The sequence below is a fragment of the Trachinotus anak genome, unplaced genomic scaffold (assembly GCF_046630095.1).
Source record: "Trachinotus anak isolate AG129_WGS33_773 ecotype Australia unplaced genomic scaffold, CSIRO_AGI_Tana_v1 ptg000018l, whole genome shotgun sequence".
NCBI classification, from domain to species: domain Eukaryota; kingdom Metazoa; phylum Chordata; class Actinopteri; order Carangiformes; family Carangidae; genus Trachinotus; species Trachinotus anak.
Genome location: NW_027273869.1, coordinates 14,174,800 through 14,199,073, shown reverse-complemented (window position 1 = coordinate 14,199,073; position 24,274 = coordinate 14,174,800). Strand labels below are relative to the sequence as shown.

At 40.8% G+C, this 24,274-nt stretch overlaps 1 protein-coding gene across 1 annotated transcript; it reads right to left on the bottom strand.

The window, feature by feature from the left end:
- Window positions 1–21,620, bottom strand: dcn (decorin). The gene is made up of 8 exons (XM_071502014.1): window positions 21,077–21,620; window positions 12,810–13,063; window positions 7,209–7,321; window positions 6,030–6,243; window positions 4,440–4,553; window positions 3,895–3,988; window positions 2,958–3,096; window positions 1–1,471 (listed from the first exon to the last, which is right to left on the bottom strand). Exons 2-8 carry the CDS (start codon window positions 13,042–13,044, stop codon window positions 1,271–1,273), a joined length of 1,110 nt encoding a protein of 369 aa, XP_071358115.1. The 5' UTR covers window positions 13,045–13,063; window positions 21,077–21,620; the 3' UTR covers window positions 1–1,270.
- Window positions 21,621–24,274: the final 2,654 nt, after the last annotated feature.

Sequence of the window (24,274 nt, the reverse complement as noted above, 5' to 3'; positions counted from 1 at the left end):
TACTTTTTCCATTAGTATTTTTATTTTGTTCAGGACACCTTAGCTGGAGCCCCTGCTCCGGGAAAAAAAGAGGAACACCTTTGTTGCTGATATATTAAGTCTGAGCTATGGTAAGTGCTTGTGCCTTTAAGTGATGAGAGGTTTTTATACAGCATTTATATACAGCGTCTATACATACAACATTCACACCAACATGGGTGCTGTGGGCATGCCAGTCCACATGCACCCTCCAATTTGTCTTTACTCTTAAAAAAAAAAGAAATAAAGGGCAGGGAAACAATGAGGGACATACATACACGCATTAACAAGAGATTCCAGAAAGCACCAGGTTCAAGTTGAAAGGAAAAAATAAGAGCATGCATATAAATCTTTGGGAATGGCTTCTGTTGAAAACATACATGGTTTATTCTACATTTTTTAGAAGCTATTTTCACCTTTTTTTTTTTTTTTAATGGAACAACATACATGAGGAGAGGAACAGGGGATGGAATGTGATGAAGAAAAACCAAAATCAACACTGAAGTAAGCACAAGAAATCACAATGTGATAGAAGTCACTGTTGCTTTTATCTCTACTTGAATTGAGTACAATACAAATAGAAACTCAGAGTTCTTTCATGGAGTGCAGCGTGGTAGTGTTACACTCTGAATGCTATTCCTAGTACACAGGTAATATCTAGTACATTCTTGTATACCAGTTGTTAAAGGTACTATAAAACACAAGTTAACCCCTTGCTGCCTGCTCTACAGGCCAGCTTGCTCATGAGTCATATGATGAATAATGGTTGAAAAACTGGAATTCATAACATTTTCCACTGAGTGAGATTTCAGATCTTTTTGGTCAGGGTTCACCTCTGAATTTCAATTTGTCCACAGAATGAATTGCACATATTATACACAATAATATGTTACATCATGAATGTGAGATCATATTTGCAATGTTAATGCTCGCTAAACTGGTCCTATGAATGATGTGCTGTGTGTGAGAGCATCACCATAGTATGCTGGTGTTTGCTGTAAGCTGTGTGTACTACTGTTGCACCAACCTCGAAGCTAAATAATGAAAATGATATGTTGTGTTTGAGGTCCATGTCCACTGAAGTTTTGAAATGAGTGTGTGGATTAATGACATCATCATTTGTAGGGGAAGCAGTGTTGGTTGGGGGGGGTCAGTGTTTGGTAGGGGGGCTGTGGTCAAACACGCACGCTTACAAAACTTTCACACACTCATTTACAAACACACACTTCCTTGCAGGGGTGCGCAGGACTGTCTACTTCTTCCTGTAGTTGCCGAGCTGGATGGCGGAGCGGTCGAAGACGCAGCGGAAGGTGATTGGCTGAACTTCCCAGTAAGGAACGGGGTTGCTGAACAGGCTGATGCCAGAGTACATGGCCTTCTTGGTGTTGAAGCCGGGAGGACAGAAGTCCTCTGTTCCCACAGCAGCAATCTTGTTGACATGGAGGTAGACCACCTAGAGAAAGGATTAAAATAATGACAACCTTCGGTCACTGACTAGGACGTGGATGGCAATAATTTAGATTTTCCAAAATAAAGCAGATAAAGAGGATAATAATAAGTCACCAAATGAATAATAACAGCTCAAGAAAGCCAAATAAAGTTTTGTCTCTTCAGCGTGTTTAACGAAAAACAGTGAAGAAAAGATAAAAAGAGCATGGTTTTACATGCTTAGGTTTTTTCCTGAGCATGTAAAACCCGACACAAGCGCATAAAAAAAGTATATGAACATAAGAGTGGATAAAAACAAATACAGCTAAACACTTTGGCCCTCATCATGCGCAACTGATGGTGATGAGAAGGCTCCTAGAAATCAGAACAAAAGGAGGGAAGTGGCACAAACACACTGGGACAGACAATATAAGGCTTATATAGAGGTCAAAGTCTCCAGATCCAAAAACACCAAACTATACATGGAGAAAGGTCATAATGAATTACAACCAGCAACACACAAAAGAGAGCAGATAGGAAACAAAAAGAGCTCAGAATATGAAAAGATCACAAAGCTAAACACCTCAGCAAGTCCCTTTGAATATGTAGTTCGTAGAATAAAAACCCTCCTGAGCACCTATTTATTCTTAGAGGTTTGACCTTCTACTTTAATTGTGAGAATATAATTATCTTTTTATAACTTAGATTAGTTTAGATTAATTATATTGTTTTCATATAAAACATCCCAAACTGAAAGTGTTGTTTTTATATTCATATATTCCCACATTCATATTAAACATATGTCTTTTTGGGTAAACAGTTTCTACTCCCCTAGTCTGTGCTGGGAGAAACTTCAGTTAAGAACAAACTGTGCACATCAGTTTGATGGGAGCTCTAAACTTGCTCTTTTCTTCCCATAGTTTGGTTTGTTATGTCTGCTGAGGACGTTGGGTGCTCACAAAATGACTGCAGAAAGATGGTTGACTGAATATATGATCCCAACCTAGTACAGGAAATTACCCCAAACGACTTTATGGGGATGGGATGGGTGCAGCAGTTACTCAGGATGGAGAGGCCTAATGAAATGATGAAATAAACTGAAGCCAAGCTAAAGTTAAAGAACCTGGAATGCGGTCTGTTTACACTCCCCCCTACTGCCAAAACCTGTAATACTATAGTATGACAGGCTACCAACACTCTACTCAATAAACAAACTAAATGAATCCATGTGACTTTTGTTATGGAAGCCTTGGTTGACTTGTAATCGGGTAGTGGGATCCTAAACAAACCAAATGCAAAAATGCAACAAAGGAAAGGTCTCCAGCTTGGCTTAGATGAGAGAAAATGAGCTGTATTGTGATCACACCATAAGAAAACAAGTAACATAACTATAGGCGCAAGCAGAGTAAATTTGCTGGAACTAAATGGCTGCAATAACAATCTTCCTGTCATTATGTTGTATATTCAAAACTAGACTAATAACACTGAGATCTACAGTACAAGCACTGTACCTGGATGTACTTATGGTCGGGCAGGCCAGGAGGCACGCTGGTCAGAGCATTGTTGTCGAGATGCAGCTCTCGCAGGTGGGGGACGTTAGCCAATGTGCCGTTCTCCACAGAGCTGATCTCATTGTAGCTCAGACCCAGTCTGCAAGAAAAACCAGCAGGTAGATGAGACACTGAAATGTGTAAATGTGCTGAAGAGCGAGGACACAAGAGAAACTGAGATAGTTACATCAGTGTTTGTTGCCTGCTGCCAAAATTATAGCCAGCAAAATAGTAAAAAGAAGCCAAAACAAAACAAATGATCAACATATTCTACTCATGATGCAACAAAGCCCTCTTTGTTCTCGCTCGGTATGTCTTCTTTGGCACAATCTGAACAGTGCAACCAATTTAATGAGCAAACCAGTTATTTTGATTAGCCAAAAACTACTGGGTCTAAGGTTTTGTTCTCTAGTAAATCAGATAAATGGTAATGCCAGAGCTAGCATTCCAAGTAAAGCTGATCCATGTCAAACCAAAGAATGAAAACACGAGACAGCATGAAAAACTTTGACATAACAAACAGAACAAGAAACTAATTTTTTTCTAACGGGGAGTTTCTCAGCGAGACTATGTCACTTTTCAAAGATGAAATAACACTGTGTTCGTCTTATAAATGAAAATCGGATTCATAAGGAATAAAATGCAACTTCCTAAATACACTCAGGGTTTTTTTTCCCACTGTAACTATACCTGGTCTGGTATGACGACTAGCTTATGGTGGATAACATTAGTTAACCCGGCTAAATGCACATAACCATTGGACAAGACTTATCCTGTAATTGCCACATTGGCTGTTTAGGCTAAAGTTAGATTGTCTAGCTTCAAAAATCAAAGTCAAAAATAAATGGTAAAGCTAATATGGGTCAATGTTTTAAATAAGAGTCATAATTTTCAGTACTTAGCCAGGTTCCTCAGGCCTTTGAGGCGGTCGGCTGTCACCTTGGTGATCTTGTTTCCATCCAGGTGGAGCTCAGAGAGAGAGCTGGGCAGACCTGACAGGACAACCCACGAGACAAGGATTACCATCTGGAGCTAAGTGACGACTCAAGACGTATACCTTTGTACCTCGGTGGCTCACATGACATTATGGAACCACTTTTACATAGAAACTGATGGTTACATTTCAGCTCAGTTGTCAAGGAGTGGCTATTTCCATGACTGTCAAACCAATTATTTTGCAAAGTCTTCTCATTACATGTATCATTTCACTAAATACACCTTATATGTTCCCGCCATGAGGTGGGATAGTTTTGAATTACTATGCAGTACAGTTTCTGTGTTTTTTCACTGTGAGCCCATTGTTTCACTGAAGACTTAAATCCAACCAAGCATTCTTTTGATAGAAGATGGTTATTTTTGGGTGAGCCTGACTGGATAAAACTCAAATTAAGCCAAATCCCCTAATTTAGAAAATATTTGTGGAAAAAGATATCGGTGTTGTACCTTTGGGGATCTCTGTGATGTTAGTGTCTGCAATGCGAATGTAAGAGACTCTTTTCAGGTCAGAAAAAGCACCGGCTTCGATTCCAGCGCTCTTCAGAGGGTTGGACCCCAGCTCTGAAAAAAAAAAAGACAGAAGAATGAGTAGGACCCCAGAAAGATAGAAAGAAAGAGAACATTAGTCGTGGATCATGCCTATGAAGTTAATTCCTTTCCTTGTGTGTTACAGGAACATAGAGCTGAGTCATGAGTAAACAAAGTCTTGGGGAAGAGAATAGTTTGTGTTTGCAACGCAGCCTTTCTCCATGCCAGATTCCACAATTTGTCAGGGTGGGATCATAATGCTCAAATCGTTGCATTTTAAGTGACTGAATCATCACTTTCTGCTTTAGCAATGACAGAAGGACACTTTTTAATTTGTGGAACAGGAAGTTTTACAAGCCAGAGATAAACTGTAAATGTGGTCTCAACAGTGAAACACCATGAATCAAACTTTCCTTTAGATTACATGAGCCTTTTTAGATTTATGTACTCCATATGTAGCATTAGAGCATCTATGCTGTGCTCTATTTTTCAATTAATCTTATTGACACAAAGACATCAACTTATTTGTAGTTCTGTATGTAGCCTCATCTGTTAGGAGGACTTTTCAAACCAATATTTCTAGGAAATAGGAAAACCAAAACTAAGGAGCCACCTTAGGAACTAAAACTCCCTTTTGTACATTACTATTTGTGCTTCTACCACAGCTGAGGACCCAAGAAGATATGTCAAAATGAAAAACTACAAACTAGATATGGACATGCACATCAAAACCAAAAAAGGGGGAGATGCTGGGCCAAAAATTGAGCAAACAATAAGAAACAAGGAAATGACTCGGACTTAATTATTACATCAAGAATGTGGTGATGTTTCAACCACCACTGCTCTTCATCAGACAGGTCTGATTTTTTTGGGTACAGGTTTATAGTGCAATAAGTACGTGAAAACTGGAGCCCTGTAGTGTGCAAGCTGTTTGGTTATTTAAGATAGATTTTTGCACTTGACACTTAGTCATCGTGTTGTTCTCTTTTGTATACTATTGCACATCTTGTATGTGTCACGATTGTTGCAAAGGAGACACACAGAAGTGGAAAAGACTTAAAAAGAGAGACTGAAAACTGAGCAGGGACTTTTTGTTCCTTGGAATTAATGGTCCAAAAACTAAATTTAGACCCTGGTTCCTTCCAAGTAAAACTACTGTGGTGGAGACAGGCAATGCAATTCAATCGGATGGTCTTTCCTGAACCGACCTTTTACCCATTTTTCAGCAGCAGGTTGCATCTTCAGAGGCATCAACATGCTACATCTTTAAAAGTGGCAATATTCATATTCAGCATTTTCCACAAACTTCCCCAGAGAAAGGAACTCTTCTTTTTGTGACGTTACTAGAAAACTCACTACAATCATGGCTGTTGCCAACCACAAGATCATGGACATACCTTGGAAGATGTGACCTATTGCTGGAAATATGTGCCATCCTCAGACTACTTGTGCTATCCAAATAAATATTCCCATTCTCAAACAAATCAAGAGGTGTTTTGCATTTCATACCCATGACGATGACGTGGGACATGCCCTGGAAGGAGGCCTTCTTGATCTTGGCGATCTCGTTCTCATGGATGCGCAGCTCCTGCAGGCTCTTGGGCATGTTGGCTGGCATATCCTTCAGCATGTTCTTAGACAGATAGAGGCGCTGCAGTTTGGTCAGAGGGCTGAGAGCCTTGGCATGGATGATGGTGATTTTGTTGTTCACCAGGATCAGAGCCTATAGGGAGGAATATCAGGGAGATGAGGTACTTGTCTTAAAAATGTTTTTTTCTTGCTCCATGGTGTAGAAGAGCTTTTACCACTGTCTCCACAGTGTTTCGGTTTAGTGAAAATGCTGCAGCGAAAAATAAATTTTAGGGATTCATTCTGGCATGAAATATTTAATGCATCAGTGAAGTGGAGTCAAAAATAGTGGTGTTTTTTAGTTTACTGCTGTTTTTTTAATAATCCAGTCTGTTCTTGTTTAAATTCACATTATTATGGAATTTGAACTTTATACATTAGTGGCTTTCACCGGTCTCCCACTCAGAAACATTCAGTGCTACAAATGCACCATGGGAGTGTTAAAAAAAAAAAAAAAAAATCTGTACTTTCCAGATGAGATTCAACAAAAACAAGACGTTCTGAACTCAGCAGCTGTTAGATTCTCCAACACAGTTCCTGCTCTGTCAAGATGGAGAGCCAAGTTCAAGGCCGCTATAAGTTATCCCTAAGGTTTTCAGAGGAATCTCACTCCTGCTGATCCACTCTTGTGCAAGCAGACATGCGTCATTGAGAGGTATGTGGTCCAGTCCCCCTGAGAGGCCAGTTACATTAACGTGTTATGGGTGGCTAGATAGAGAAGGAGGAAGAGGGAGTTCGGGTGGAAGTTGATGTGGGGCCCTTTTTTCATGATGATGGTTCGACAGTGTTTTGGCAGCACGCTTATCAAACCTGGTTCATAACTTGTGTAATTTCTTCCCGGCCAGCATCCTGGAACATTTTTTTTCTCTTTTTGCATGTGCCCAGACAGCACAAATAAAAGCCAACAAATGTTTCCCCTTGGGGATCATCAGCTTTTCATAGCGAAGAGAGGTTGCGGTTGGTGTAATGGTTACATAAGAACACACATTACATAACTTTAGGAATAATACACAGTGAACAGCCATGCAGCTCTACACATGGAAGTAAAATGTCTCTTACATGCAGTCCTTTGAGGTTCTTGAAGTCATTCTCCTTGATCTCAGTAATCTTGTTGTTCTGCAGGTCAAGCAGGGTGGTGTCATCAGGGATATCCCCAGGAACTGCCTTCAGACCTGATGGTGAATTTTTAATGAGACATTGTTTAATTAGATGTACTGTGTGTGGGTTAGCGCTATTCAAACACAAGTCCATTGGAATGATGGAAAAGTGAGTTTGAAGTGAGGTGGTGACAGCTCTGGTCCAGGTGATGAGAGGTTAACCACAGTCTGACCTCAACAGGAAATGGATTAAAAAAAAAAAAAAAAAAAAAAAAAGGCTTTGCTCTTGGTCTCCTTGGAGTTGTAAATAGTCAGTTTCTCTGACTGTTGGTTAACAATTAAACACAGAACTAAACAAAATCAGAAATGTTATTTCTAGCTGACGATGAAAAGTCTTTTCAGCTTAAAAAGTAACTGCTGCCACTTGATTTTACTGGCTGTGGCTAGCTAGCATTAGCTAAAGCTAACACTAAAACTGTGAGTTGCATCTCCAGCTTTTGTTTTAATGTTTCCCACTAAGTCATTTTCCCATAACAGCCTCGTGAAATGGTCTATTATACACATAATAGTTGCATTTATAATATAATGCTAAAAGACTGAGGCTAAAGTTACACGTTCCAGGCAAAAAGTCAGTGGTTGTGGAGACTAAGATAATAACTGGACAATCTCAGTTTGTGGGCAGGGTTTAGCAATTGTAGGGATTATAAATCAAGTCTACTTGTTAATGTTAAAGGCCCTGAAAAACTATTTCCTCATTAAGTTTCTTATGAGCAGTTGGGTTCTGCATGAATACAAACATTTCTGCCAGTTAAAGTTAAAACAGTTTCACTTGAGCGATTTCTGCATATTTGCGTTTTTCCTCCTGCTTTTTTCACAACTTTGAAGTGGGGAAGCCTTAGTTGGAAAAAAGGTGATGTCACATATTTCTGTGTTAAACAAAATCTGTCAAACAGTTGTTTGCTTTTGCTGCCGGCGTTGTCAGTCCATCGAGATCACACACCCACACAGTCCTGATTAAGCAGATTAGCTGACTTTAGGAGTGCTAAACTCTTTATAGTAACTAAGGGTGGTTTCTTCTGAACTTAAACTTTGGCTGTTGATTTTATAATAAAAAGTTAAAGCTGTGAGAAGCACTTTAGATTTGAACTCCAGTCTTCAGGGGCTTTAAGCACTTACAAACTATTATGAACTGCACATACTGAAATGGAGAGAATCAAATCTGGAGGAGAAGGAAACACTAATGGGGTTTACAGTAGCGACACTCTGAAATAACAAGGTCTGGTTTGTCAACGTAGCGTGCCACATAAAGTCTCAATAATTGGGACTTGTGCAGTGGGTTTTATGGTGACATTCCAAAGGGACCAAATAACTATTTGATGTGCTCTGAGGCACACATGGTGGAAATGGACCTTAAAACAAATTTCCTTTGGAGTAAGTAAGCGACTGCATACCTGGACACTGAGCTCACACTAAGCCGTTTTGCTTGGACTTTAGTTTGGCACGTCATGTGACATAGAAAATGGCATCAGTAGTGAAAGACTGTTTGGTTGAGTGGACTGTTTTTTAGTAAAAAAAAAAACAAAAAAAAAAAACAGAGTGAAGACAGCTGGGAGTTATTGTGTATGCTCTTATGCGTCCGTGGTAACACAAAAAAGACACTGAGATTCATAATGTGCAGTTTACATTTCAGAGGAAGAGGCGTAGAATAAACTGTTTAACAAAGAAGCTTACTCTCCGTATCTCCAGTCTATATACGTATGTCTGGATGCATTTTGTCCTAAAAGCTTGTGACGACTCCTGTTCAGCTCACCCAAACATTACTTCCAGCTAGGTTTGCTTTTCTGTCAGCTTTTCCAACTCGGCAGTGGATGACCCACAAACCATCACAGCTGTTTGTGGTCACCACATCATTACAGCACCACACTGCTTACCTCTTGCACACACACACACACACACACAATTTCTTTTTTTTTTTTGTTCTTCTCTTAAAGTCAGACATTCTCCGCTTTTGCTGCTTCAATGTTGAGTATCCCTTTTCTAATTTGTACTCCGGTTGTATGGAAATGCAGAGACAAATAGCTGGAATCCCCTTTAACAGACTTTTTTTCTTGTCACTGTAAACAGTTTAAATGAGTCTAGCGTGTGGCACCACTGAGAAGGTAAACATGTCATGATCCTAATATGTAAGGGAAATGGTTTTAGATTTTTCAGGATCTTTTTCAAATAGCACCCAGATTTGTTAAGCAACAATATGGTTTAAAACCAATTTCTCACACAGATTTGACAAACAGCTCAAAAATCCTTCTTGTTAGAGAAAGTAGAGAAAATAATTTGTGGGGAAACACAAATGATCTGTTGATTGTGCAGCAAAGTCCATTAAAATAAATAAAAAGAAAACCTAAAAAAATTCAAATTCATTTTAATTTCCATCTGTTTTTAAGAATATAAAAACAGATAATCCCTGGCTTTTTTAAATATGACATCCAGTTGTCAAATATACTGCACCACTACAGCTTTTCAGACATGTGCTTGGTCGTATATGACACAAAATAATCAGTGCTACACTAAAGATCAGTATGATGATGACAATAACAAGAACTGACCAAAGAGTATAAATTATTTGAATGCCATGTTTGGGTCAGCATCTCACTTTTCAGCTGATGGCTACTTGCCAGGAAAACTGGGACTTTAAATCTTGCCCCCACTATTTATCTCTCAATTTTAAAACAAAGTAATTGGGATATCAAGCGAATGATTGCTTTGGACTGGACTCATTTCAGCACTTCCAAGTATTAATGACAGTGTTTATGGTGTTTATCTCTTGATCTGGTTGTGTCATCACGGGCCTGATTGCCTCATGGGTCAGCGCAAGTTTGGAGTTTTTGGTGGGTCATTCGGAAGTGTGGGTAGATATGACTACACAACTTACGCAATAATGGAACATAAAACAGATGGTTTTTTTATGCTGATTATGTTGACGGTCAGAGCAAAACTTTACACTTCTGACCAACAGCACAAGTCTGTTGTTTTATTTATCCCTCAGCAAAAGCTCTTTCTAACATAACTAGCAATGTAATCACAACTCATTTGAACCTCAGGCTAAATGTTCTCTTGAATGTTTTGGCTGTCATGCTGCCAGCTGCAAACTCACTGAGAAAAATCCACATCTACAAAAGCTAAGCTAAGAGTCTTACTGCCTTGTCCAGGCCTGTGTGTGCGTGTGTGTCCATGCGTCCAAATATATACATGTGTTTATTCCTGTGTGTGTGTCTTGAGTGTGTGTTTGTGTGCATGCCAGCAGGTCTGGGGAACAGATGGAAGCTTGGGGCCAACATTGCTGATGCAGAAGTTGAGAATCCAGCCATGGAGCTGCATCTCTGGGGAAAGTGCTGCCGCTGATGACTGGGGCCCCGGCTGGAGCGCTGATGTAATGGAACCAGTCTTTTCCTGGACATCACTCTCTCCAACTGTCTGTCTTTGACCGCCCGTCTATCGCTCTGACGCTTCAGCCACCTGTGCATCTGCCTGTCTGCCTCTTCTGTGTATCCCTCACACTTGTCAGCTTGAGCTTATGAAATGAAAGTGGTTATGAGCTGGTTATGTCTGTCCTCTCTTTTAAGTTTATCCTCCCATTTTGTCCATCTGTGTCACTCCCCCTCTCCTTCATCTGTCTCCTTGAAGCTTGTTCCCCTCCCTTTGCAAACAAAAGCAGAGCCAAAAAAACGATCAAACCCAACTGCGTAGCAAAGCAGTTTTATGTAATATACCAGAATAAATGAGGTCAGGGACTTTTCTGTGACAAAGTTTATGAGATTACTCAAGCTCTTGTATATGCTATAGATCAGATTAGACAAACAGAATTGATCAACTCCAAACACCAAAGATGACAACTGAGTAAATTGTTGTGACTGTGCTAAAGCAAAAAAACTGACTAAGTAATTGAAGTCTGAGTGAATGAGTGTTACATTGAGAAACAAGTTTAGGAACAGTTGATGTCCTGGGATTTGTTCAGGACTTTCCAGGCTATCCTTTAATCTTTCACTGATGTATAAGAAAACTATTTGCTCAGAAAGAGCAAATAATAAAACTGTTAGAGGAAGTGAATTAAGACTCACATCTGTGAGCATTTAACTTATCAACATTGGTGTCTTGTTCTCTGGCTGACTTAACAATAATGGGCAACATAATACACCCCTCAAATGACCCCGTGGGTTTGGGTGGATTGGTGGAGACACAATAAAAGTACAGTAAAACTGGTGCAGACACCCGTCTGACCTCAGCCTCTGACCCGTCATAGTGAGCTCAGCAGTTCGGAATCCAGGCCAGTACACCAAATGGAGGAGTAAATGAAGAAAATGGATGCGAACAAAAGGCTACTGACACTTTTACGTGACTTTTTAATGCAAATCAAATCACACTGATCTATATTAGCCATTAGGGACCACGTGTAGCATTAGTACTTAGGTCTGACAAAGCAAACAAATGATAAAAGATGAATTATAGTTTTTATATCTCAAGATTAAAACACATTAATGGATATGTTGCAAAACACCAGCAGCAAAGTTTTGAGGTTGTAATATTAGTTTTATACTTCTGCTTTCCAGTTTCTAAAATGTGAATTTGTTACTTTTCTCTATTTTACATAGTTGTGAAATTGAATAACTAAGGTTTGGAGTGGTGATTGAACAAAACAAGCTATTTCAAGGTGTCACTACCTGACACAAGCAAAATGATTGATTTAAGAAAATATGAGTTCTGCCATAATATATTCAGATAAAAATAATAATAGACAAATAATGATACAAAATATATAAGAATATATTGGAAGCCTATCCGCTCTTCCATTTATAAATATTGACTGGGGCATTTGTATTTGTCAGGCTGCTGACTGGGGTATTTCTTGTCTTTTAGATATTTTGGATAGGCGCGTGTGTCTCGTTTCAGAGACTGTAAATTCAAACACGCGTGTGTTTACTACTGCGATACCTTTGTACACATTTTCATAAACACCGGGGCTTTGTGTATCACAGATGATACTGCCACCTGTTCCTTTGAATGCTGAAAACTCAGACGATAATTGATTTCTTATGAAGTTCAATATAGTAACAAAAAATAAAAGGGGTCTAAGCTATTTTTTGTTTTTACCTTTCTTTCCGGTAATAACACCTTTGCCTCAGAATCAGTGTGGTTAATGAGTCATTGATGCTAAAAAGCTGCACATTAAAACTTTAATTATAAAAGGTTTAATAGTCTGAAAAGACAAGAGAGAGTCCCACACACATTGAGATAATGCATTGGATCAGTTTTGTCTTTCTGCTTTGTATGTCTCCAGCAAACATTAAAATCTTTCATTCAAGATCATAGAAATATGCTTTTTATTCAGTATTAATCCTCTACAATTATCAACTTGTGTGGAGAAGCCTGTGTGACTGCATTGCAACAAGTTTGTGCTGAGGCTCATCTGTAACCCTAAAGGGAATACATTGGTTAAAATAACCAAATAAAAAATGAAAGGGATCACACACAACCATATGAAGCATCAGTAGATGTTGTCTTGTCTTACCGAGGTCAGAGCACTGGATCACACGAAGGTGGCACTGGCATCTGAAGGGGCACTTGGGACCAACAGGCATGACATGGACAGTTAAGTCTGTCTCTGGAGAGTCTGGCCCTGGAGAGTCTGTAGGCAGAGCTGATCCTGGCTCATCCTCCATCATGAAGTCTAGGAAGCCTGACTGCCGGAAGGGCAGAGCCCAGCAGGCAGTGACCAGGAGCAGAGAGAGACAGGCCGACCTCATGGTGCTGCTAGCAGGGAGCCTGGAGGACGAGAGGACACAGTTCAAAGGTTTGGGTGGATACACTTTGAAAAACAGTCTGTCTGTGATTACTTTTTAAATTACTCTGTCTAACTATCTGTTTCTGATTTAATGTTATAATCGGAGGGAAAGAATGCAAAGAGAAGGGAAAAATACATTTTCAATGTGGCAGTGATTCAAAGGCAGACGGACGGAAGCTGTGGGGGAAAAAAACAGAACAAGCGACACTGATTGAAGTCCAGAGAGGCAAAGGGCAAAGGTGAGAGGTGGAGGGTTGGGGGGTAGTAGGTTAAACACTTGGGTGTAACAATTTAGTGAGGTTGGCCAAATAAGCTATTTAACAGGTCAGTTTTTAGCAGAAGGTGAAAGGTGATAGAGGAGCGGTTGGTGCAAAGCCAAAAGAGAAAATTACACAATATTACTTTGTCAGAGGGGACAAGCGTAAGGGATACCTAATGTTTCTGTTTTTTACAGAAACACTACTATCGAAAAATGAACTTCTGGTCATGCAATATCTACTAAGCCAGTGGTCCAAAAGTTGTTTTTTTGTTTTTTTTGTCACATGTACCCTACCTATTTAAACCATTTATCCTTAATGTTTAGATATTTTGCGCCATCAACCGTTACTTTTAGCTAACAGTTTCACAGTTCATCCATTTGTATTACTTTTAGCTGTCCATTTTAACCATCATCCTTTATCTTTGGCTGGCTATTTCAACCGTTCATCCGTTGCTTTTATCTGGCTATATGATTTAGCTTTAGCATCAGCTTTTTTTCTAGTAGTTTTCACACTCTCTCACTCACAGCACATAGTGTTCAGATGTTACAGCTGACAATGTGCAGATTTATTTTTAAATATATTCTTTATATTTTTCGTACTTGTAGCTTTTATTTTCTCCTGTCAGTTGAGCTACTCTACAATCTGACACATACACTGTAGAAACTGCAGACGTACCCCGGGTTGAGAATCACTGTACTATAAGATTCACCAGTTATGTTTCCCCTTTTCCTTAAAGATTATGATCTATGTCATTCACAACAAACGGCACTGGCTTCTGAATAAGTAACATCTGCATTAGCTTTTACAGTAATACACAGGGGATACACATAAGACATTTCATGGCTGCCACTGTAAACTGTTGTACTACATTTTCTGCTCCAAGGTAATGAATCAGTGGTGATTTGTTTGCCAAGTGCTTCATGGTGTGAGTGTGTGTGTGTGTGTGTGTGTGTCACAAAGTACAATAAAAGCAAAAGCAAGCATCCAGAGTCACTGGGAGAATCCTGCTTCCGTAGGCAGTCATCTATTTCTAAACACAACCACAGCCCAATTGATACACAGACACACAGAGACACACACAGACACACACAAACTTTGAGCAGTGCAGACTTCCACACAAACTCCCTGACCTTTTACACAAAGACACACACACATACAAGTTTCAAAGACCTAGCAATCTGCTTGTCAAGCGTAAAGCCAAAAGTTACTCCGTCCCTCTTGGTGCCACAATAATTGAAGGGCGGATTTGAGCCGCAGCTGCTAACAAATGATTGGGGAGCAGCTGGTCTGCAACAGACCTTGACCTGAACATCATGACCAGGCTGATGAAACTGACCCAAAACCATCAACTGGCCAGAGCTGAAAGTGACTCTAGGCTGGTTTATATGGTCTGTGTGCATATGTATGATGCTTACGTGCTGCATCTTTGTTTTACTTTCTGTTATTTGTGTGTGTGCTTGCGTGTTTTGAGGTTTGAATAAAGAATTAATATCATGGTTATAAGTGTATTTAAGCAGGTGCACATGTTGTATATGTACCGTCATATGTGCACATATTGTACTGTATGTGTGAAAAGCAATAAAAGCTTTAAATCTTTTAGTGCTCTGTGAGGGTGAGGATGTGAGAGAAATAAAGAGATGTGCTGATGTAGTGTTATCCAGATTAGGGTTACATCAGGTCAAGGGGATCACAGCTGAGAATGATTCTCAACATAAACTGTAATTATAGTCCTTGTCCACAAAACAGCCGCCGCTTTGACACACTGTACAGCCTCAGTACAGTGGATACTGTGCTTGCATACAGTATGACCAAGCTTGAAATCTCTTCTATTCAGATGGGACTCGTGTTGGATGGGACATCTCTGCTTCTTAATGTTTCTTTTTTTTTCTCTCTTGTTCTGTTGCTATGAAGTGGAAAAAGCTGAAAAACACTCAAAAGGGTGATTTCATAAGTCGGCACTTGGAGCCGGGAATTGTGTCACAGCAATGTTTAATGCAGTTTTTCCACTTGGAAACATGGAGTATGTACTGTAACAGGAGGTGCTGAAACAAAGAGCGCTGGTCTGAACATACAATAGATCCAGAGGACATGTTGTTCTAGTCGTCGACACACTGAGTAATCTTGGCTGTGTTAGGCTGTCTTATCTAAGCACAGTTAAAGCTAGATCCAACGAAAACCTTGTCTGCAGACTTGGCAGGAATGTCCTCCTGTCTTTTTGGATTTAGGGATGTAATGCACTCTTGGGTCAAATAGTGCTTGTAGATGCATTTGAAGGTTTATTTTATCCGGTTTAGATGCCAAATGGGTTGGGCTTGTCTTGTAGTACGATACATTCACCGCCAGTACTGGAAAATATGTGAAAGTCAGCTTATCAAACTTTTCATAGTGGTACTGATGTCGTGAACTCCTCACATCTGGCACATCTTGCACGAATGCCAGTACCACGAAGCCAGTACCACCTCGATTTGAAGGAATACCAGTGCACACAAAATAACAGAGGTTTCACCACAGATTACTGAACCTTATCTCCTTCCTTTGACCCCCGGCCCAAAAGCACATAAACAGATATACATGCACATGTGCATTGTTGTAGGATTTAAGGCCGTCCTCCATATGTCCTGCCACCAATCCATCAACCTTTGTCCATAAACGTTTCAGCAGCTTTTAGTGTGAGCCAGACAAGAAGAAGATGAAGAAGAGGGTGATCTCAGACTAAGCTCTGGGAGCATTTAATGGCTGCATCTTTACTGCAAAGTCAAGAATTACCGCTACTTTGTGAGTCATAATCAGATCCAGGGGTTGTTGATGAGAATAAAACAAGATTTTGAAATAAAACCAGGAAAAAGGAATACAAGAGATTTTCAGGGATTGTTGTTTGGGACATTAAGTAACAATTTGTAACCACAGAGTAAACTATAAGTGGTACTAATACTGAGTGTGGGGATTTTGGATTTGGAACTGGAAGAAAATTTATAGCTTTATATCAACATTAGAGTGATGAAATAATGGGTACATGGTCATCCAAGGTTTGCCTGTGAACATAAAGGTCATTCTAAATTAAAAACACAGACCAAGAAATTGTAGCCAAATGCAATCTTTGTCTTTTTTTTTTTTTGAACGTTTAAATTTAAGGTTTTTTGCAGCTTTCCCAGCAGGGATGAACATGTGAGGAAGATGCATGAGACAACCTGCTGTGCTCCAGGCATCGGTTCTTTCATTACCAGCCTGCTCAGATGTGCCCACAGGCCCTGCAGGATGGCCTGCTCTACCAGGATGCTCCCACCTCCACGTGCACACACACACACACCCACAAACCTGAAGAATCTACTGAACACACAACACAGGTTCCTCAAACAACACACTTGTGTGTGTGTGTGTGTGTGTACATGCTAAACCCAGAGGGCTCACAGCACAGCATGCTGGAACATGACTTGACCATGTAAGCCAGTATCAGCATTTCAAATCCCTTCAAAGAGGATACAGCTTTCTGCTATGAGATAAAAGCCCTTCACCTTATCATTTTCGGTTTCACATAAGACTCCTAGTGATCACACCAAGCTGGAAATGAAACCCTGCTGTTACAAAAGGTTTCAGTTTTGTGCCTTGTAGCTTAAAAATATGATCTGTTTTTTTTCCAAACACACTGTCAAGATGAAACTTGAACATATTTTGCGGTGATGTAATTTTTGTAGCCTCACTTGATTTTGATTGATGCAGTGGTTTTGATATTTGGCTCTTGGGGATCTCCAACATGTACAAAATCAAACATCTGTATTATTCACATGAGCACATGAGTATTCACAAAGAGTAATTGCATTAAACTGATCTCAAAGTTCTTTTCATAATGTGTCATTTCAGCTTGGCTTCATTCGGGGGAACATGGCCAGTATCACGTCGCAGTACGACTATACCAGTTTACAAGGTGAAAATAGGACAGGCTTTATTCAATAGAAGTAGACTGACACTAATCAGTGCAAATTTGGCAATAACTGGTGCACAATCAAGACTCCTATTAATGGACCTTTAAAAATGCACTGTAAAAACCCTCAAATAAATGCTACATTTGAGGCACAAGGAGAACAAAAGAGATCTAATGAGGTGAAAAGCAGGTAAGCTTCACACAGTGTTGACGAGACATCCAGTCTACAGTGTCTAACATACTAAAGCTGCAGTAAACACTGCAGGAGCTATTTTGACCAAATTCTGATAAAGCAAGGTTGAACAGGATGTTCATGTACTCAGACAGTTAGTGTGTAATGTAGCTGTGCTTTCTCTGGTGAATCAAGAAAAATATTAACTTTGCACACTCAGCTACACTGAGGCAACTGCTGATTCAATCCAAAGAGTTGGAAAAGGCTTAGAAAGGTCAGCAGATGCCTGTTGAAGTGCTGCATGTATCTATTTTTTCTCTATCTATTGGTAGATAGAGAAAAAAAAATGTATCAAAAAGTAATAAGCAGCTGTGATAAGGTTTAGTCTGTATTTTCAAAAGATTTACAGTCTACCATGTCCCAGAAAAGGACATGTGGTAAATGGTACACCAACCATCTCCATCTTCATTTCTCCTGTCTCTGAAACCTGCGATTCATCAACCAATGTCTGACCAAGAAAAAAGGGGCGGAGGCTGACATTTCCTGTGGCGGCGGCATCCTTGTCAATTCTCCTGTCTCCTGCTTTTGTCTCATCTCTTTCTCTCGCTTCCCTCCCTCCACTTTCCCCCAAGTCTGGCCCCAGCATTACTAATGATTCCCAGACAGGAAGCAGAGCTCGCATGAGGGAGTAAAGTAATTTTCCCTCCTTTTGCTTTGTCACTTTCTCCTCTTTGTCACGGCCTTTCATTGAAACTCTTGAGCTTAGAAAATGAACGATTTCCACCTCAATCAAACTTAAATCATTCAAATGTCCGCAGCATGAAAGAAAGAGAGTTTATTTTGTTTTCAGAAAATTGAACCATGATGCAATGAAGAAACCAATATGAGGCAGACACCAACTACCATCCCACCCTGCACCCGTCCACTACCTCCCCCCTTCCCATCTGACTCTCCACAGGCCTGTGTCTGCCTCTGCAGAGCGTCTGTCAGCAATGAATCACTGGAAGGTATTTACAAGGCCACAGGACATTTAAAACACGTGTGGCCCTTTTAACCCATCAGCAAATGACTGCGAGCTCCCCTCCCACATGGTTGCACAAACATATATTCTCATACACATACGTCTGATTGACGATGATGCTAAGACATTTGTGAAAATTTGTGATTTTATGATCTCTCTCTCTGCCAGTGCTGCTCTGAGGAGCCAGTGGTCATTACTTTCACTAAATGTCTGCGATATCGGGGGATTTTGTGAGTGAGAACATGTGCATCTGAAAATATGCATAGACAGAGCCAACAAACAACTTCAGAGCCAAAAACATTCTTGTAATAGGAGTTAGACCAAATCAGTTGAATCTGGAAAATAGCCATCCATGCTCCCATGTCTGCCTGCATGGGAGGATTCTGGCTTCAAGAATACCCAAGATGCTGTCCTCACTCCACTACAGTCAATACAATTCCCTTATGCAGCAAAAATAAAAAAAAGTGTCAAACCCATACTTATTGTTGAAAGATCAGTTTAGGTCTCTTAAGCATGTCTGTTGTTAAGAGCCATAGCCTGAGAAAGCCAGTAAGTGGTTAAACCACATTTCAGCTGTTCCATGAGAAGAGCTGTCAGCCTGCCATCAACCTCAGTCCCATTATCAACAGCCTGTGCTGCACAGACGTGGACGAACTGCCCAACCTTCTCTCCCTTTCTTCTCTTTCCATCTCCTCCTCCCATTTTAAGCTCTTTCCTTCCATCCTCGGCTTCCCTCCCATAGCTTATGGTATTCCTCTCTGTCTGTGTCTGACCCTTAAAACTTTGGCCAGAAAGAGTGACATGTGGAACTTTCTGGTATTCCAGTGAGTGGAAAAAAAAGAAAAAGCTTCATGGCTGATATCCATTTAATTCCGTTGTTCTATTGCTCTTTTTGACCCAGAGAGTCAGAGTCCAGATGGAAAAAATGAAGCCCCCGAGTGCAAATCTGGGCCTTGTCTCCTCCAAAGCTTCCGTTCACTCATTCCTGGTTTGAAATGCTAAACATCTGCTCAGTTCAATTCAAAAATATGAACTAGTGAGGCACTTTTATTGAGTGTATTTTAGTACGGTGTTCATGCTTCTTTTAGCCTCTATTCTATTCTGAGTTCCACTTCTCTTTCTATTTCATTTGTCTCAGTTTTTCCCCTGTTCAGTTTCCCTCCAGTCCACTTAATGCAATTCAGTGCAGATGAGCCTTATTAGTTTTTTTTCCCCCCTGCTGGCATGAAGGATGTAATGAGTTAGCTGCGAGTTGTGTGGTGGCTTGCCGGGAAGCCTTCAGACCTCTCTTTGATAGAGGAAGCTGTACCATTACAGGATTAATGGCTCTGTGTGTTGCCAGGTACAGCTTTTTTTTCATCTCCTCTTCAAAGCCTCTCACTTTAAGTTGCCCCTAGCAATTTGGGTCCTGTTCTGCTCCTGTGAAAACACAGCAGCGAACGCCATGCTGCGCAGAGAAGGTTCATACTCTGAGAAGTAACAGAGCAGACAGATAAGAGATTGGGGTTAAAGCAGTCTGGTTGCAGTCTCAAATGAACTGCAGAAATGGAATGGGTGGGAAGCACCAGAAACAACTTTTCCAATCACAGTCTTGACAAGCAGTAATGGGCTGAATCAACACAAAGAAATCCTCATTGTTGTTGCAGTTTGTTTTTTTTTTTTTTTTTCCCCTGCCCTCATTTCCTTGTAGACAGCCCAAACGCCACAGGGAGAGAGAGAAAAATAGTGAAAGGAACAAATTAATGCAACAAAACAATCTTTTCCACTGATGTTGGCAAATGAAACAAAAAGAAAGTTTTCTTCCCTTCACTCAACAAATCTGTTTCCATGTTTAAAGCTAACACACCAATGGATCTAACTTGAAGAATGCACTTCCACATGGGTTACATCCATTCAATCAACAAAGAAGTGTCCAAAACACTGCAACAAAATGAAACAATAAAAAAAAAAAAAAGCAAACTGAAAATGTAAACTGAGTAAACTGCTGAAAGTATCACATGGCACTCATTCGTGGATACTTTAGTGGGCCAGAAAAATAAGGTTTTTGGCAGAGGAGTGAGGTACCAGCATCAACAGCACCACCACACCCCCTTCTCTAGCCACTGCTCTTTTCACTGAGCTGTATGCAGATTGGACTGGAAATGATTAAAGGTCTCTCATCACAAAGCCAAGAGTGCTGTGGGAACAAGACCTGGCAACATATCTGGAATATACACAACACACACACACACACACACACAGACACACAGACACAAATATACACACACAAAGGCTGCGGAGAGAGGCAGAAGCAACATGATGTATGAAGAGGTGAATCAAACATACTCAAATCCACTTTACCAAAAAGACAAATGCAACTGCAAAAATACACAAGCAGTCATTTCATAAAATAAAATCACATCATCAGCAAATAACATGACTTTTAAAATCATGCATCACAGATGTTGTCATGCTTGCATTTTTGCAGAAAGTCAAAATCCAGCAAAAACTGAGCCTCCCTCTTAAGTTTTCTCCCTCTCTGAAAATGAGTCCAAAGTGAGCCCTAACACCTTATTCCTAACCTCACTTCACCCATTCATACCCCCATGTTTCTCCTCTGCCAGAGTTAAAGGATTGACCTACCTGTTCTCAGTGAAAGCAAGGCAAAGAGAGTAGAAGTGGGCGAGATGAGCTTGACTCCCAAAATCCAGCCGAGTGGGGGGATGAGACTGAAGTGGCTGCGAGGGCCTATGGGGTAATTGGACTCGGAGCGCGTGCAGCCAAGATCAAGCAGGTGTGCTCTGTCACAACAAGGGGAGGAGAGAGAGAGAGAGGGCGAGAGAGGAAGAGAGACAGAGGAGAGAGAGGGGAGAGAGACAGAAGGAGGGAGGGGTCCGACCGCCGAGCTCCTCTCAGGACTGAAACAATTGGTGGAGAACTTCCCCCTTTCTCGCTGCGTGCTCCAAAAAGCAGCTGGAAATGGAGAAGGGAGGAAGAAAAAAAACCCAAAAAAAAACGAGAGGGAGTGAGAGTGCAGGAAAAGGGAGACAGAGAGAGGGAGCAAAGAGAGAAAAGAAGAAACAGGGAAAGAGAAGAAGAGAAAGAGGCAGCGATTCGGCTGGCAGACAGCCTCACTGTGACATCTGGTAATGATAGGTCCTGTGTGGAGCTCAGCTGAGAAGTCTGCACACAAACTCTCTCTTTCTCCCTCTTTCACGGTCATTCATCCTCATTCAAACGCTACACTGACCACCCCCTGGAAAAAAACAAAACAAAACACACTCACGCACACACACACACACACACACACACACACACACACACACACACACACACACTTTTGTCACTTTCTTAGTCCTTGCAGTGTTTTTTAAACCCTATTGCCAGTCTTGTCGCCAGAGAAACCTTCTTGTACGGGCATCTGTCTACTTGGGCAAGTAGTAATGGGAAATAATGGAAATACTGTGGATTTCCATGATATATGAATTCAGAATTCAAGAATACAGGGATGAATTTTGTGAGAGGCTGCTGCACCTGTTGCATTGTGGTCCTTACAAAAGTCACAGTGCATGTAGTGTATTTGCAGTGCTGCTGTGGGTTGAAAGCTGCATTTGAACTTTGTGTCCACGCTGTCTGAATTCGATCAACTCCAACACCAAGACATCGCACATGTCTTGGCGTTGACTCTCCTCAGGACCAGCTGTGACAAACATGCTGTTAATTTTAAGTAAAAAAAATTTGATTAAGTATGGGAGGTGTTTGATAATCCTTCCATTCGTGTTACTGAACATATTCTGCCCAAACTGAGCTCAGTGGCTAAAAAGCACTGAACACAAATATGAGGCTGAAATATGTGTTTTGACGGTGCTACATGAAATTCCAGGAAATTACCAAATTTATTCCAATCAGAAGAGACTAATAAGAGGAATGAAAGGCAATGAGAAATTTGAAGTAAAATAGAATTTATTGTGAAGGAGGAATTGAAATTGGTGCTTAGACCCTGGCAGGAAGTTGATCATCATGGGAAGTGGGCCATAGGAAGAAGATGGTGGCGCTGGAGGAAAAGGCTATGGATCGCTGGGAAGCATGAATGTCTGTGCCAGATTTTGTGGTAATCCATGAAGTAGATGTCGAGATATTTCACAAGATAAATAACTATGACCTGCAGGAAAAGTCTGGGATCGGTAAAGTCTTTCAGGCACTACTTCCTGCTTTGGCATTGCTAGCTGGACTGGGCCTGCCGAGGCTGGATCTAACAGTGGTGGTGCCAAGTTCACCTTATGTATTAGCTAATGTCTGCATTAGCAGCCATATGCTCAGCTGGTAAAGCAAGACTCTCATCCTCTATCTGCTTCCTTGTTGCATCATAAAACCAGCTATTGCACCTTGAATGAAAATGACGAAACCTCTAACAAAGTCTGAAGTTTCCACACAGTCAGAACTCACTGGTGTGTCATAAACTGAAGTTCCTGCAGGTGCAGTCCTTTTTAAGTGAGTCTAACCAGGGAGGTTAATCAAACACCTGTCACGCCTGCAGTGGCTGAAGCTGCCGAATCCTTTCAGATTGTTTCCAATCAATTCCTCGTCTCATCACTTCCCTTCTTGTCTTTGTTGAAGTCTTGATTTTGATCCCTGCCTGGATCAGAAGGACAATCGCTGGATGACTTTTAGCACGGAAAAAAAAAGACTACCTCCCTACCATCTGCTTTCTCCTCATCTCCTGCTCTTTCTCTTCAAGACTAAAAAGGATCAGATAACAGAGGAGCAGGTTTCGTCCTGTCTGGCTTTTCCTCTCTTAACTTGACTGTCTTTCCCTGCAGAAGGCAAAGGGCAGACCACACACAAGGAGGCCCCAAATGTGTTGAAATCTTAGTCTCAATGAGATGGCTTTTTAAAGCATTTGCACCAAATAATGACCTTAGCTAAGATGCATTTTGTCGCCTGGGGTCCAAGCTGTAATCCTTAACAGATTTAAAGAAGCTCAAATTGAGACCACAGAAGGAAGGAAGGAAAAGAGGAAAACACTAGCATGGAAAGAGGTCAGAGGCCAGGAGGATTACTGCATGATGTGAAGTATTGGATAAACCAGGTGTCCAAGACAAACCCTGAGATCATACCTGGCACATTGTTCAACAACGGGGTCGAGAGAGGAGAAAAACCGGCCTGCATCCTTCAATCTTTGGCAGATGATGCAAAGCAGGCCTCTTATATTAGAGCGAGGAAATGGTTTAGCCATGACACGTGGCTGTTGTGGAGACGTAGGGGTGTTGTGGAGATCTAACCTGTGACCCTTCCGGTTACTGAGTGGCCTCTGCAGAAGAGTCGCTGAGGGAAAATGATCTCAAAAATGATGTCTGACCTACCTCAGGCAAACTAAAGCAGAATATTTTGCAGGGGAATCAAAATGACTTATTGCATTAGTTGAAGCTGCCCTGCCACCTTCATGCTCAGGTGTTACTATGCCAGAAGATGAAGAGAGAGACGGGAGTTTCAAATGATTTCAAAAAGATTGTGATAGGATCAAGAGGCGAAAAGAAGCTTAGGGATGTCAAAACAAGAGAAAGAGTTTAAGGGAGCGAGGGTCAAAGAAATCTACTTTTTTTAAATGTGGGATTTCAGGTAGCCTCAAGTTGTGTGCGTATGTGTGTCCAGAAGAGAGAATGAAAAGGTGAAGGAGGATGAGCAGAAGTTTGCAGGTATTATTACCTATTCTCAGAAGAAGCAAGCTTTCAAAGAGCGGTCAAAGAGTCCCTATCAAGTTGTGACCTCAGTATCTTTACATTTTTCTCAAAACCACAGAGGATTTGCCCAAAGCAAAAGGGCAGTGCAATGATCTGTGTT